This window comes from Entelurus aequoreus, linkage group LG20 (genome assembly GCF_033978785.1).
Source record: "Entelurus aequoreus isolate RoL-2023_Sb linkage group LG20, RoL_Eaeq_v1.1, whole genome shotgun sequence".
In the NCBI taxonomy this organism is placed as follows: Eukaryota; Metazoa; Chordata; class Actinopteri; order Syngnathiformes; family Syngnathidae; genus Entelurus; species Entelurus aequoreus.
In genome coordinates this window covers 49,731,427-49,745,573 of record NC_084750.1, presented here as the reverse complement: position 1 = coordinate 49,745,573, position 14,147 = coordinate 49,731,427, and the positions used below count along the sequence as shown (strand labels likewise).

Sequence of the window (14,147 nt, the reverse complement as noted above, 5' to 3'; positions counted from 1 at the left end):
ATCAACGAAGCTCTTTAGCATGAGCTAACGTGATAGCATCTGTCTCAAATGCAGATAGAAGCAAAATAAATAAATCCCTGACTGGAAGGATAGACAGAAGATCAACAATACTATTAAACCATGTACATGTAACTACACGGTTAATAATTCTCAGCCTAGCAAAGCTTAACAATGCTGTTGCTAACGACGCTAAGGCTAACTTAGCAACTTAGCAACCGGACCTCACAGAGCTATGATAAAAACATTAGCGCTCCACCTATGCCAGCCAGCCCTCATCTGCTCATCAACACCTGTGCTCACCTGCGTTCCAGCGATCGACGGCGCGACGAAGGACTTCACCCGATCATCCGTGCGGTGGGCGGCTAGCATCGGCTAGGCGTCTGCTATCCAAGTAAGTAGTCCTTGTTGTGTTGCTGTAGTCCGCCGCTAATACACCGATCCCACCTACAACGTTCTTCTTTGCAGCCTCCATTGTTCATTAAACAAATTGCAAAAGATTCACCAACACAGATGTCCAGAATACTGTGGAATTATGAAATGAAAACAGAGCTTTTTGTATAGGATTCCACGGGATCCGAATACTTCCCTTGCCCTAGTGACGTCACACGCATACGTCAGCATAATAAAACGTTTACAACCAGAAGTGTGGCGGGAAATTTAAAATGTCACTTTATAAGTTAACCCGGCTGTATTGGCATGTGTTGCAATGTTAAGATGTCATCATTGATATATAAACTATCAGACTGCGTGGTCGCTAGTAGTGGCTTTCAGTAGGCCTTTAATCTACTTGTTCATTTACTGTTAATATCTGCTTACTTTCTCTTTTAACATGTTCTATCTACACTTCTGTTAAAATGTAATAATCAGTTATTCTTCTCTTCTTTGATACTTTACATTAGCTTTTGGATGATACCACAAATTTGGGTATCAATCCGATACCAAGTAGTTACAGGATCATACATTGGTCATATTCAAAGTCCTCATGTGTTCAGGGACATATTTACTGACTTTATAAACATAATATACATCATGTCTGTGATCTTCTTTTAATTCTTTAAAAAAAAAAAAAAAAAAGTTTTTTTTTGTTTTTTTAAAATATTTTTTTAAATATTATTATTATTATTTATTTATTTATTTTCCCCTACCTCAGGGGGGGGGACTCGGCGGGGCGGTTGCTGGCTGTTCCATCTCCATCGTCGGGGTCCCTGCGGGTGGGGTGTGTGGTTCCCGTGGCCCCGTGCTGGGTGGTTCTGTGGCGGCCGGTTTGGGTGGGGTGGCCTGGGGCTGGCCTCGCCGCGCTCTCTGGGGGTGGGGGGTGGGCTCGTGGGGGCCCGGTTGCCGGTGGGGCGGGGGCGGTCTTCCCGTCCGGTTGCGGGGGGTCTCCGGGCCCCTCGGGCGGGGCGTCCCGCCTTTCTGCCCGTGTGGGGTGTGGTCTCTCGCTGGCTTGGGGTCTGGCTGCCCCCTGCTTTTCTCGTGCCTTGTCCTCTGCCGGGTGCGTCTGTCTGCGGCCTGCTGCTGGCCCTTGTGGGCGGCACGGTGGGCCGGGCTCTGGGGTTCCTGTCGCTGTCCGGCTTGGCTGAGTGGGGGCGGTGGTCCCTGGTTCCCTGGGCACCACACCTACTGTTTGTGGGTTGGGCTCTCGGGGAGGCTGGGGCCATACTCTGGCTCCCGCACACACTGGGAGTCAAATGTATTGTACATGCAAATTCACATATACTCACATACATACATACACACATACATAGGTACCTACGCTCCCACATACATATACAAATACAGTACATATTTACACACTCAAAGTTCGTACATCCACACGCACACTCATTATACAAACATACTGTATACACATACTGTACATATACATTCACTGTACAAACATACATATACACATACTGTACATATACATTCACTGTACAAACACACACATACACATACTACACATATACATTCACTGTACAAACACACATATACACATACTGTACATATACATTCACTGTACAAGCACACATACACATACTGTACATATACATTCACTGTACAAGCACACATACACATACTGTACAAATACATTCACTGTACAAACACACATATACACATACTACACATATACATTCACTGTACAAACACACATATACACATACTGTACATATACATTCACTGTACAAGCACACATATACACGTACTGTACATACTTGTGATTTAGGGCTATATAAATAAACATTGATTGATTGATTGATTGATATACAAGTACATATGCACACATACACTCATGCACATAATCAAGTTTCATCAAACATATATTAACGTTGTTGCCCTAGGGTAAACTGGGTATAACACATGGCACACTGACAAAGCTTAACCTATTGTTACTATAACAATCTACAAGGTTAATGTAGGTTGCTTCTCTTTCTTCCCCTCCATTTTTCTGCATTCTTTCGTATCTCAAGCTATCATTACGTATTTGTATTGTTGCATTTGAACAATTGTATTGTTGATAATAAAGGTAAAAAAATAAAAATAAAAAATAAAAAAAAAATAATAAAAAAATAAACATAATATACAAAACGGACCCAGAGCATAATACGACCACCACCAAGGCCTCACCTTTTCTCCTCCAAACATATTGCTGGGTATTGTGGCCAAACAGCTCCATTTTTATTTCATCTGACATCACATGGACAAAGATAAGACCTTCTGGAGGAAAGTTCTGCGGTCAGATGAAACAAAAATGTGTATATATATATATATATATATATATATATATATATATATATATATATATATATATATATATATATATATATATATATATATATATATATACACATTTTGACAGAGGGAGGTATTTAAAAAAAATGTATTTATGTTTTTAAGTGATTTACATGTATGTGTACATGTAGATGATGTACTGGGACAGATCCATTAAGAGTTTGAGCAGAAATATGTGCCATAGGAATTAACTATACACAATAAAACATTGACAAAATGATGTGCCACAGGAATGGTTTTCGAAGTAACACTTTTGTGACATGAATAAAACACAACAAATGTAAATAAATCATGGCGTTTACTTTTTGATATTAATATAAAAATCAAAGCAGTTTGGCTAATGAAGATGAAGTCTAATAAACAAGCTTTGTTCTTCTCCAACATGCCTCCTTGTAGTTCAGTGCAACACTTTGGCCAACAAAAATAAAGACTAGTGAAACCTCTCACATCGAATACACAATCTTCACAGCCAGCGTTCAATTCAATGAGATGACAAAACATTTGAGCTAGTATTGATGTTAATTGAACACTGATACAGTTTGCAGTTAAATAAAGGAGAAGTGAACATCCCAGCAGAGAAGGCGTAAAACAGTACTTGCAACGCGGTGCCTCCCGGCTTAAAGGCCTACTGAAAGCCACTACTAGCGACCACGCAGTCTGATAGTTTATATATCAATGATGAAATCTTAACATTGCAACACATGCCAATATGGCCGGGTTAACTTATAAAGTGCAATTTTAAATTTCCCGCGAAACTTCCGGTTGAAAATTCCTTTGGAGGATGACGTATGCGCGTGACGTAGCCAGTGAAACAGAGGTATGGCTTCCCCATTGAAGCCAATACGAAATAGCTCTGTTTTCATGTCATTATTCCACAGTATTCTGGACATCTGTGTTGGTGAATCTGTTGCAATTTGTTCATTGCATTATGGAGAAAGAAGCTGAGCAAGCAAAGAGGAAAGTTGTCGGTGCAAAGCGGAGTATTTTGCGGGGGAAGTCAGCAACACAACACAGTCGGTGTTTGTTTACATTCCCGAAAGATGCAGTCAAGATCGAAGAACTCGGACAACCGAGACTCTAACCAGGAGGACTTTGATTTGGATACACAGACGCGATACCGTGAGTACGTAGCTGCGCTTCCAAACATTTGATCGCTTGCTATAACTAGCTCGAGCTAATAGCTAGGAGCTAGGAGCTAGCATAACAAACACCTAAGTGTTTGTTATGCGGGATTAATTTGTGGCATATTAAATATAAGCCTAGTTGTGTTGTGGCTAATAGAGTATATATATGTCTTGTGTTTATTTACTGTTGTAGTCATTCCCAGCTGAATATCAGGTCCCACCCGCGCGCTTCCAAACATTTGATCGCTTGCCCGTACGTGCATGTCACGTACGTAACTTTGGTTAAATATATAAGCTTTATGAACCTTGGGTTAGGTGAACGGTCCTTTGGGCTGAGTGAGTGTGTGTGTTGTGCAGGTGTTTGAATTGTATTGGCGGGTTATATATACGGGATCCCGTCCATATAACCCGCTCGAGCTATAACTAGCTTGAGCTAGGAGCTAGTTTGCTATTCCCGTTTAAATAAAAAAATTTCATTTCAGTAGGCCTTTAAAAAGAGGCCTACTGAAATGATTTTTTTTTATTCAAACGGGAATAGCAGATCCATTCTATGTGTCATACTTGATCATTTCACGATATTGCCATATTTTTGCTGAATGGATTTAGTAGAGAAAATCGACGATAAAGTTCACAACTTTTGCTCGCTGATAAAAAAAAGTCTTGCCTGTGCCGGAAGTAGCGTGATGTCACAGGAGCTAGTATTCCTCACAATTCCCCATTGTTTACAATGGAGCGAGAGAGATTCGGACCGAGAAAGTGATGATTACCCCATTAATTTGAGCGAGGATGAAAGATTCGTAGATGAGGAACGTTACAGTGAAGGACTTGAGAGGCAGCGATGGACGTATCTTTTTTCGCTCTGACCGTAACTTAGGTACAAGCTGGCTCATTGGATTCCACACTCTCTCCTTTTTATATTGTGGATCACGGATTTGTATGTTAAACCACCTGGGATACTATATCCTCTTGAAAATGAGAGTCGAGAACGCGAAATGGACATTCAGTGCCTTCTATCTCCACGACAATACATCGGCGAAATGCTTTAGCTACGAGCTAACGTGATAGCATCGTACTTTAACTGCATATAGAAACAAAAAAATAAACCCCTGACTGGAAGGATAGATAGAAAATCAACAATACTATTAAACCGTGGACATGTAAATACACGGTTAATGCTTTCCAGGCTGGCGAAGGTCAACAATGCTGTGCTAACGACGCCATTGAAGCTAACTTAGCAACTTAGCAACGGGACCTCACAGAGCTAAGCTAAAAACATTAGCTCACCACCTACGCCAGCCAGCCCTCATCTACTCATCAACACCCGTGCTCACCTGCGTTCCAGCGATCGGCAGAAGGACAAAGGACTTCACCCGATGCGTTTGGCGGCCCGGAGACGTAGGAAGTCAAGGTGAGGTCGGCGGCTAGCGCGGCTAGCGCGGCTAGCGCGGCTAGCGCTCCAACAAAGTCCTCCTGGTTGTGTTGCTGTAGTCCGCTGCTAATACACCGATCCCACCTACAACTGTCTTCTTTGCAGCCTTCATTGTTCATGAAATAAATTGCAAAAGATGTCCAGAATACTGTGGAATTATGAAATGAAAACAGAGCTTTTTGTATAGGGTTCTACGGGTACCATAACTTCCGTTACTCTGACTTCGTAACGCGCATACATCATCATACCGCGACGTTTCAGCCGGATATTTCCCGGGAAGTTTTAAATGTCACTTTATAAGTTAACCCGGCCGTATTGGCATGTGTTGCAATGTTAAGATTTCATCATTGATATATAAACTATCAGACTGCGTGGTCGCTAGTAGTGGCTTTCAGTAGGCCTTTAAAGTGTCACCTTTTATTGTTAGTTTTGAAGGCCAAATACCTCCATATTGTACTTTACACCCTCATTATTAACCAGTAGAATTGTAGTTGTTTGCCTTTCTTCCTCTTCAAGATGTTATAGCTTATATGCACTTTGTGTGTGCACCTCGACCCTGTAGTCACTCAGATGAAAGAGCGGAAGTGGTACTTTTCAAAGGTGGTATCGTACCGATTTCAATTGATTGTAATGTACATAATGTAATGTATTGTGGCCAAACAGCTCCATTGTTGTTTCATGTGACATCACATGGACGAAGTTAAGACCTTCTGGAGGAAAGTTCTGTGGTCAGATGAAACAAAAATGGAGCTGTTTGGCCACAATACCCTGCAATATGTTTGGAGGAGAAAAGGTGAGGCCTTTAATCCCAGGAACACCAAGCCTACCGTCAATCATGGTGGTGGTTGTATTATGCTCTGGGCCTGTTTTGCTGCTAATGGAACTGCTGCTTTAAATGGGACAATGAAAAAGGAGCATTAGCTCCAAATTATTCAGGACAAGCTAAAATCATCAGCCCGGAGGTTGGGTCTTGGGCACAGTTGGGTGTTCCAACAGGAACATTTGCTCACATTTTCAGTAGAACCATAATAAATTCATAAAAGAAGCAAACTTCATGAATGTTTTTAGTGAGCAACAAGTATGTGCTCCAATCACTACATCACAACAAAATAAGAGTTGTAGAAATTATTGACAGCCATGACATGATGTTCTTTACAAGTGTATATGTATATATGTCCATTCATCCATCCATTTTCTACCGCTTATCCCTTTCGGAGTGGCGGGGGGTGCTGGAGCCTATCTCAGCTACAATCAGGTGGAAGGCGGGGTATGTATATATATATATATATATATATATATATATATATATATATATATATATATACTGTATATTTATGTATATATGTTATATGTATGTATATATATATATATATATATATATATATATATATATATATATATATATATATATATATATATATTGTATATATATATATATACTGTATATTTATGTATATATGTTATATGTATGTGTATATATATATATATATATATATATATATATATATACTGTATATTTAGGGGACGGCGTGGCGAGGTTGGGAGAGTGGCCGTGCCAGCAATCTGAAGGTTACTGGTTCAATCCCCACCTTCTACCATCCTAGTCACGTCCGTTGTGTCCTTGAGCAAGACACTTCACCCTTGCTCCTGATGGGCCTGGTTAGCGCCGTGCATGGCAGCTCCCGCCATCAGTGTGTGAATGTGTGTGTGTGTGAATGTGAAAAATAGTGTCAAAGCGCTTTGAGTTCCTCAAAAAGGTAGAAAAGCGCTATACAAGTACAATCCATTTACCATTTATGTATATATGTTCAGTTTAATGGCCTACTGAAAGCCACTACTAGCGACCACGCAGTCTGATAGTTTATATATCAATGATGAAATCTTAACATTGCAACACATGCCAATACGGCCGGGTTAACTTATAAAGTGACTTTTAAAATTTCCCGGGAAATATCCGGCTGAAACGTCGCGGTAGGATGACATATGCGCGTGACGAAGTCAGTTTAACGGAAGTTATGGTACCCCGTAGAAGCCTATACAAAAAGCTCTGTTTTCATTTCATAATTCCACAGTATTCTGGACATCTTTTGCAATTTGTTTAATGAACAATGAAGGCTGCAAAGAAGACAGTTGTAGGTGGGATCGGTGGGTGTATTAGCAGCGGACTACAGCAACACAACCAGGAGGACTTTGTTGGAGAGCAGACGCGCTACCCGCCGACCTCACCTTGACTTCCTACATCTCCGGGCCGCCAAACGCATCGGGTGAAGTCCTTCGTCCTTCCGCCGATCGCTGGAACGCAGGTGAGCACGGGTGTTGATGAGCAGATGAGGGCTGGCTGGCGTAGGTGGAGAGCTAATGTTTTTAGCATAGCTCTGTGCAGTACGGTTGCTAAGTTAGCTTCAATGGCGTCGTTAGCACAGCATTGTTAAGCTTCGCCAGGCTGGAAAGCATTAACCGTGTATTTACATGTCCACGGTTTAATAGTATTGTTGATTTTCTATCTATCCTTCCAGTCAGGGGTTTATTTTTTTTGTTTCTATATGCAGTTAAAGCACGATGCTATCACGTTAGCTCGTAGCTAAAGCGTTTCGCCGATGTATTGTCGTGGAGATAAAAGGCACTGAATGTCCATTTCGCGTTCTCGACTCTCATTTTCAAGAGGATATAGTATCCCAGGTGGTTTAAAATACAAATCCGTGATCCACAATAGAAAAAGGAGAAAGTGTGGAATCCAATCAGTCAGCTTGTACCTAAGTTACGGTCAGAGCGAAAAAAAAATATGTATTTCACTGCATTCTAGTCCGTCACTCTAACGTTCCTCGTCCACGAATCTTTCATCCTCGCTCAAATTAATGGGGTAATGGTCCGAATCGCTCTAGCTGCGTTGAAAACAATAGGAAAATATGAGGAAGTGAACAACTGACTACGTCACGCTACTTCCGGTAGGGGCAAGGCTTTTTTTTATCAGAGACCAAAAGTTGCGAACTTTATCGACGTTGTTCTGTACTAAATCCTTTCAGCAAAAATATGGCAATATCACAAAATGATCAAGTATGACACATAGAATGGATCTGCTATCCCCGTTTAAATAAAAACAATTTCATTTCAGTAGGCCTTTAACAGTCCAGTTGTGATTGATTGAATGCTCTGAGAATTATACTGGACATTCTTTTGTAATTGCCACAAAATAACGTTTAGTATTTTGTTAATTTCTTGCCAAAAATATTTTTATTTTATAGATATTTTCAAAGCAGAATATTGTCCTTAGAGCCCTCTGGCACCTCACGGGGGACCCGTAAAATCTGTGCCTCTTAAGACCTCACTGTTGGCTTTGTACGCTCATGTTACTTCTCAACTAGTCAAAGTTGATGCTAATCGACCTGTTTCTTCTCCTTTTTACTGAATGTGAAAGCAAAAGTGAGTCCACAAATAACCGAATCGGGAAAGCAGAATCGAAAATGAAATCTGAATTGGTCAAATCTTATCTATTTCCATCCCAGCATGTGTTTGTCTTCTTGTGTCCTGCAGACGTCTGTGAAAAATATGGTCCACCTGAGCAGCAGGAGGGGTCCTCCAGTATGGAGCAGAAGAGCTCACAGCACCTCCACGTGAAAGAAGAGGAGCCACAGCCCCCCCACTTCATAGAGGAAGACAAGAGACACCTCATCAGTGTGAAGAGTGAAGATGATGAGGTCAAAGGTGAGAGTGAGGAGAAGAGAAGCAGCAGCTCAACACAACACATGACAACAGAAGCTGATGGAGACCACTGTGGAGGATCACAAGCAGACAAGATCTTAGCTCCACTATCAGATAGTGAGGACACAACGTCACACTCTCCTGACACTGATGATGAACACTCTAAACATGATAAGACATGTCACACTGACAACACTCACTTCACATGTTCTCTCTGTCACACAACTTTTAATGACCGCAGTAATTTAAAAGTACACATGAGAACACACACCGGAGAAAAACCTTTTTTGTGTTCAATCTGCAGTAAAGCTTTTACTCAAAGGCCCAATTTCAAAGTACACATGAGAAGACACACTGGAGAAAAACCTTTTTCCTGCTCAGAATGTGGTAAAAGTTTTGTAGTAAATGAAAGTTTAAAAGTTCATATGAGAACACACACTGGTGAAAAACCTTTTTCCTGCTCAGAATGTGGTAAGAGTTTTGTAGTAAATGAAAGTTTAAAAGTTCACATGAGAAGACACACTGGAGAAAAACCTTTTTCCTGCTCAGAATGTGGTAAACGTTTTGTAGTAAATGAAAGTTTACAAGTTCACATGAGAACACACACTGGAGAAAAACCCTTTTCCTGCTCAGAATGTGGTAAAAGTTTTGTAGTAAATCAAAGTTTAAAAGTACACATGAGAACACACACTGGAGAAAAACCTTTTTCATGCTCAATCTGCAGTAAAGATTTTACTCAAAGGCCCCATTTCAAAGCACACATGAGAATGCACTCTGGTGAAAAACCGTACTCCTGTTCAAGCTGCAACAAAAGCTTTCGTCACCTAAACACTCTTAGAACACACATGAGAAGACACCCAGGAGAGAAAGTGTTGAGTTGCAGTGTGTGTGGTGAAAGATTGTCTTCTAAGTACCAGTGTAAGAAACACAAGTGTGCTGGTGAGAACAGCAGCAGCAAATGAAGTTTTACATGTGTTCATACTTTTGCTTTTGAGTACACATAAATCCCTCTTAGTTCATATTTACTGGTTCACATCTGAAACATCTTCTGGACCACTTCTGGAAGCATATTATTATTTACTTTATACATCATTTGAGCAGTTGTCTTTTATACAAGTTTAAAATGTGTGACTTTATGAATCATTAGTTGGGTCTCTATAATCCATTCTATTAATTGTCTTTATTACTCTCTTGTGTAATATGAATATTGTTGTGTGATTGTTTTATATGTATGTCCCCAGACCTTTATGCAATAAACAATGTATGCTTCAACTGAAGTTGGGTACAATAATTGTAGTTAATATTTGTAAGTATGTATTTTATTCTATTTAGTATTGCATTCCTTTTTTTTAGGTTTTCTTTATATGATTTATATGTAGTGTCCAGCTTACTTCATTATCTATATTAACTCCTAAACATGTGATTACCTTTATTCCTTTCATTTCAATATTATCCATCATAATTTGTGTTTTACATTTTTACAATCTCCATATTTGATATAGTTTTATTGAAGTTTAGTGACAGTTTATTGATGTGCAGCCATCTTTTTATGGTCAAGTTGTCTCTGGATAAAATAAGATGAGAGTTAAATCAAGCAGTAATGAAGGTGAAGAATGTAAGATTATTATATACATCATTATATATACTGTAGTTACACTCAGTAGTGACAATTAAAGACACTTTCATCCTGTTCATTTGAGCAAAGAAAAAGAGTAAAGTGTAATATTCTAAACAATAGAAGAATATTAATATCAGCAGTCAATATTCCAACATTGTGAAGCTGACCTATGGTAAAAAAACATATTCAGCTTTAAAGGCTTTATGAGAGTGATGTAATTATCACAATCAGAAATACTTTATTAATCCCAGAGGGGAAATTAAAATGTTCAGCGCTGTTATAAACATGTGAATATTCAATGTAATAATATATGATATTAATACCATAATAAAGTGGTACGTTTGGGGATGTGTAATATTATTTGTATGAACATCCTGAATGTTTTCATGCTGGAATAGTTTGAATTAGTAAAGTGGAAAAAATGAGGCAGTAATGATAATAATGGTTTGTTTTAAGCCTGTTTATGAATAATTAAAGATAATTAAAATACCAAAATGGAGCTTACATCCTCAGTGAGCTGAACTCCAGCAGTAAAGATGAGATAAATAATGAGGAAAGGTCAGAAGTCAAATGTTTCTTCAGGTAATACATGGAGCCTCTGCTGCCACCCAGCGGCCGTTGGAAAGAATGCATACATTTTGTTTTGACCTCCTTAAAGCTGCTTTTTACTTCCTGTCCTGTTTGTGTCCAAGTCTGTAGTGTGGGCCATAGGACAGAAGGAGGACATTCTGTTAATAGCCTGTGGAGGGCAGCAATACACCTAAGATGTTCTACTAGTCTGCTGGAAATAGAAAGAAGAAGAAGAAGAAGGATGAAAAAGCAAGAGCAGGAAGGACGGAGGAGCTTGGAAGCGGAAGTGAACCAAGGAGCGGTGGATGACAGTGAAAGTGTTTGAATCTTTTTGGCGGTTGAGCATAAACTGATTTGTGAGTGGATGGAGATGGAAGGAGATAGTGAGGGGATGTATGAGGAAGGTGTGGACGTGGATAGGACTAGAGGGGATAGTGAGGGGATGTATGAGGAAGGTATGGACGTGGATAGGACTAGAGGGGATAGTGAGGGGATGCATGAGGAAGGTGTGGACGTGGATAGGACTAGAGGGGATAGTGAGGGGATGTATGAGGAAGGTGTGGACGTGGATAGGACTAGAGGGGATAGTGAGGGGATGTATGAGGAAGGTGTGGACGTGGATAGGACTAGAGGGGATAGTGAGGGGATGTATGAGGAAGGTGTGGACGTGGATAGGACTAGAGGGGATAGTGAGGGGATGTATGAGGAAGGTGTGGACGTGGATAGGACTAGAGGGGAGAGAGGAAAGAAGGGGAGTGGAGTATGAGGGGCCGTTAGGGACATTATTCAGAATTACCTCTTACATACACTACTGAAATGCTCTCACATAAACAACTGAAATCTTTTTCTTTTATACACACTACTGAAACACTCTTATAAACACTACGGAAATGCTCTTACATACACTACTGAAATGCTCTTACATACACTACTGAAACACTCTTATAAACCCTACTGAAACACTCTTATAAACACTACTGAAACACTCTTATAAACACTACTGAAATGCTCTTACATACACTACTGAAATGCTCTTACATACACTACTGAAACACTCTTATAAACACTACTGAAACACTCTTACATACACTACTGAAACACTCTTATAAACACTACTGAAATGCTCTTACATACACTACTGAAACACTCTTATAAACACTACTGAAACACTCTTACATACACTACTGAAACACTCTTATAAACACTACTGAAATGCTCTTACATACACTACTGAAACACTCTTATAAACACTACTGAAATGCTCTTACATACACTACTGAAATGCTCTTACATACACTACTGAAACACTCTTATAAACACTACTGAAACACTCTTACATACACTACTGAAACAGTCTTATAAACACTACTGAAATGCTCTTACATACACTACTGAAACACTCTTATAAACACTACTGAAATGCTCTTACATACACTACTGAAATGCTCTTACATACACTACTGAAACACTCTTATAAACACTACTGAAATGCTCTTACATACACTACTGAAATGCTCTTACATACACTACTGAAACACTCTTATAAACACTACTGAAACACTCTTACATACACTACTGAAACACTCTTATAAACACTACTGAAATGCTCTTACATACACTACTGAAACACTCTTATAAACACTACTGAAACACTCTTACATACACTACTGAAACACTCTTATAAACACTACTGAAATGCTCTTACATACACTACTGAAACACTCTTATAAACACTACTGAAATGCTCTTACATACACTACTGAAATGCTCTTACATACACTACTGAAACACTCTTATAAACACTACTGAAACACTCTTACATACACTACTGAAACACTCTTATAAACACTACTGAAATGCTCTTACATACACTACTGAAACACTCTTATAAACACTACTGAAATGCTCTTACATACACTACTGAAATGCTCTTACATACACTACTGAAACACTCTTATAAACCCTACTGAAACACTCTTACATACACTACTGAAACACTCTTATAAACACTACTGAAATGCTCTTACATACACTACTGAAATGCTCTTACATACACTACTGAAACACTCTTATAAACACTACTGAAACACTCTTACATACACTACTGAAACACTCTTATAAACACTACTGAAATGCTCTTACATACACTACTGAAACACTCTTATAAACACTACTGAAACACTCTTACATACACTACTGAAACACTCTTATAAACACTACTGAAATGCTCTTACATACACTACTGAAACACTCTTATAAACACTACTGAAATGCTCTTACATACACTACTGAAATGCTCTTACATACACTACTGAAACACTCTTATAAACACTACTGAAACACTCTTACATACACTACTGAAACACTCTTATAAACACTACTGAAATGCTCTTACATACACTACTGAAACACTCTTATAAACACTACTGAAATGCTCTTACATACACTACTGAAATGCTCTTACATACACTACTGAAACACTCTTATAAACCCTACTGAAACACTCTTACATACACTACTGAAATGCTCTTACATACACTACTGAAACACTCTTATAAACCCTACTGAAACACTCTTACATACACTACTGAAACACTCTTACATACACTACTGAAATGCTCTTACATACACTACTGAAATGCTCTTACATACACTACTGAAATGCTCTTACATACACTACTGAAACACTCTTATAAACACTACTGAAATGCTCTTACATATACTACTGAAACACTCTTATAAACACTACTGAAATGCTCTTACATACACTACTGAAATGCTCTTACATACACTACTGAAACACTCTTATAAACCCTACTGAAACACTCTTACATACACTACTGAAACACTCTTATAAACACTACTGAAATGCTCTTACATACACTACTGAAACACTCTTATAAACACTACTGAAATGCTCTTACATACACTACTGAAA

General features: G+C 39.2%; 2 protein-coding genes across 8 annotated transcripts in view; both read left to right on the top strand.

Moving 5' to 3' along the window:
• Nucleotides 1-14,147, top strand: part of LOC133636326 (zinc finger protein 568-like) — a 448,159-nt gene that overhangs the window by 276,739 nt on the left and 157,273 nt on the right. The gene's annotated exons all lie outside the window — the stretch shown is intronic.
• Nucleotides 328-10,289, top strand: LOC133636343 (gastrula zinc finger protein XlCGF17.1-like). 2 transcript variants are annotated; one of them, XM_062030309.1, is made up of 3 exons: nt 364-391; nt 3,810-3,888; nt 8,854-10,289. In XM_062030309.1, the coding sequence occupies exons 2-3, from the start codon at nt 3,810-3,812 to the stop codon at nt 9,981-9,983; spliced, it is 1,209 nt and encodes a 402-aa protein (XP_061886293.1). In that variant the 5' UTR covers nt 364-391; the 3' UTR covers nt 9,984-10,289. The 2 variants fall into 2 exon arrangements, with proteins under 2 accessions (XP_061886295.1, XP_061886293.1); XM_062030311.1 differs by lacking the exon at nt 3,810-3,888 and having other exon boundaries at nt 328-391; nt 8,854-10,287.

Coding starts and splice junctions, on each gene's coding strand:
- LOC133636343 (XM_062030309.1), top strand. CDS start 3,810: ATGCAGTCAAGATCGAAGAACTCGGACAACCGAGACTCTAACCAGGAG. Junction 3,889..8,853: donor GGATACACAGACGCGATACC/GTGAGTACGTAG, acceptor TGTGTCCTGCAG/ACGTCTGTGAAAAATATGGT.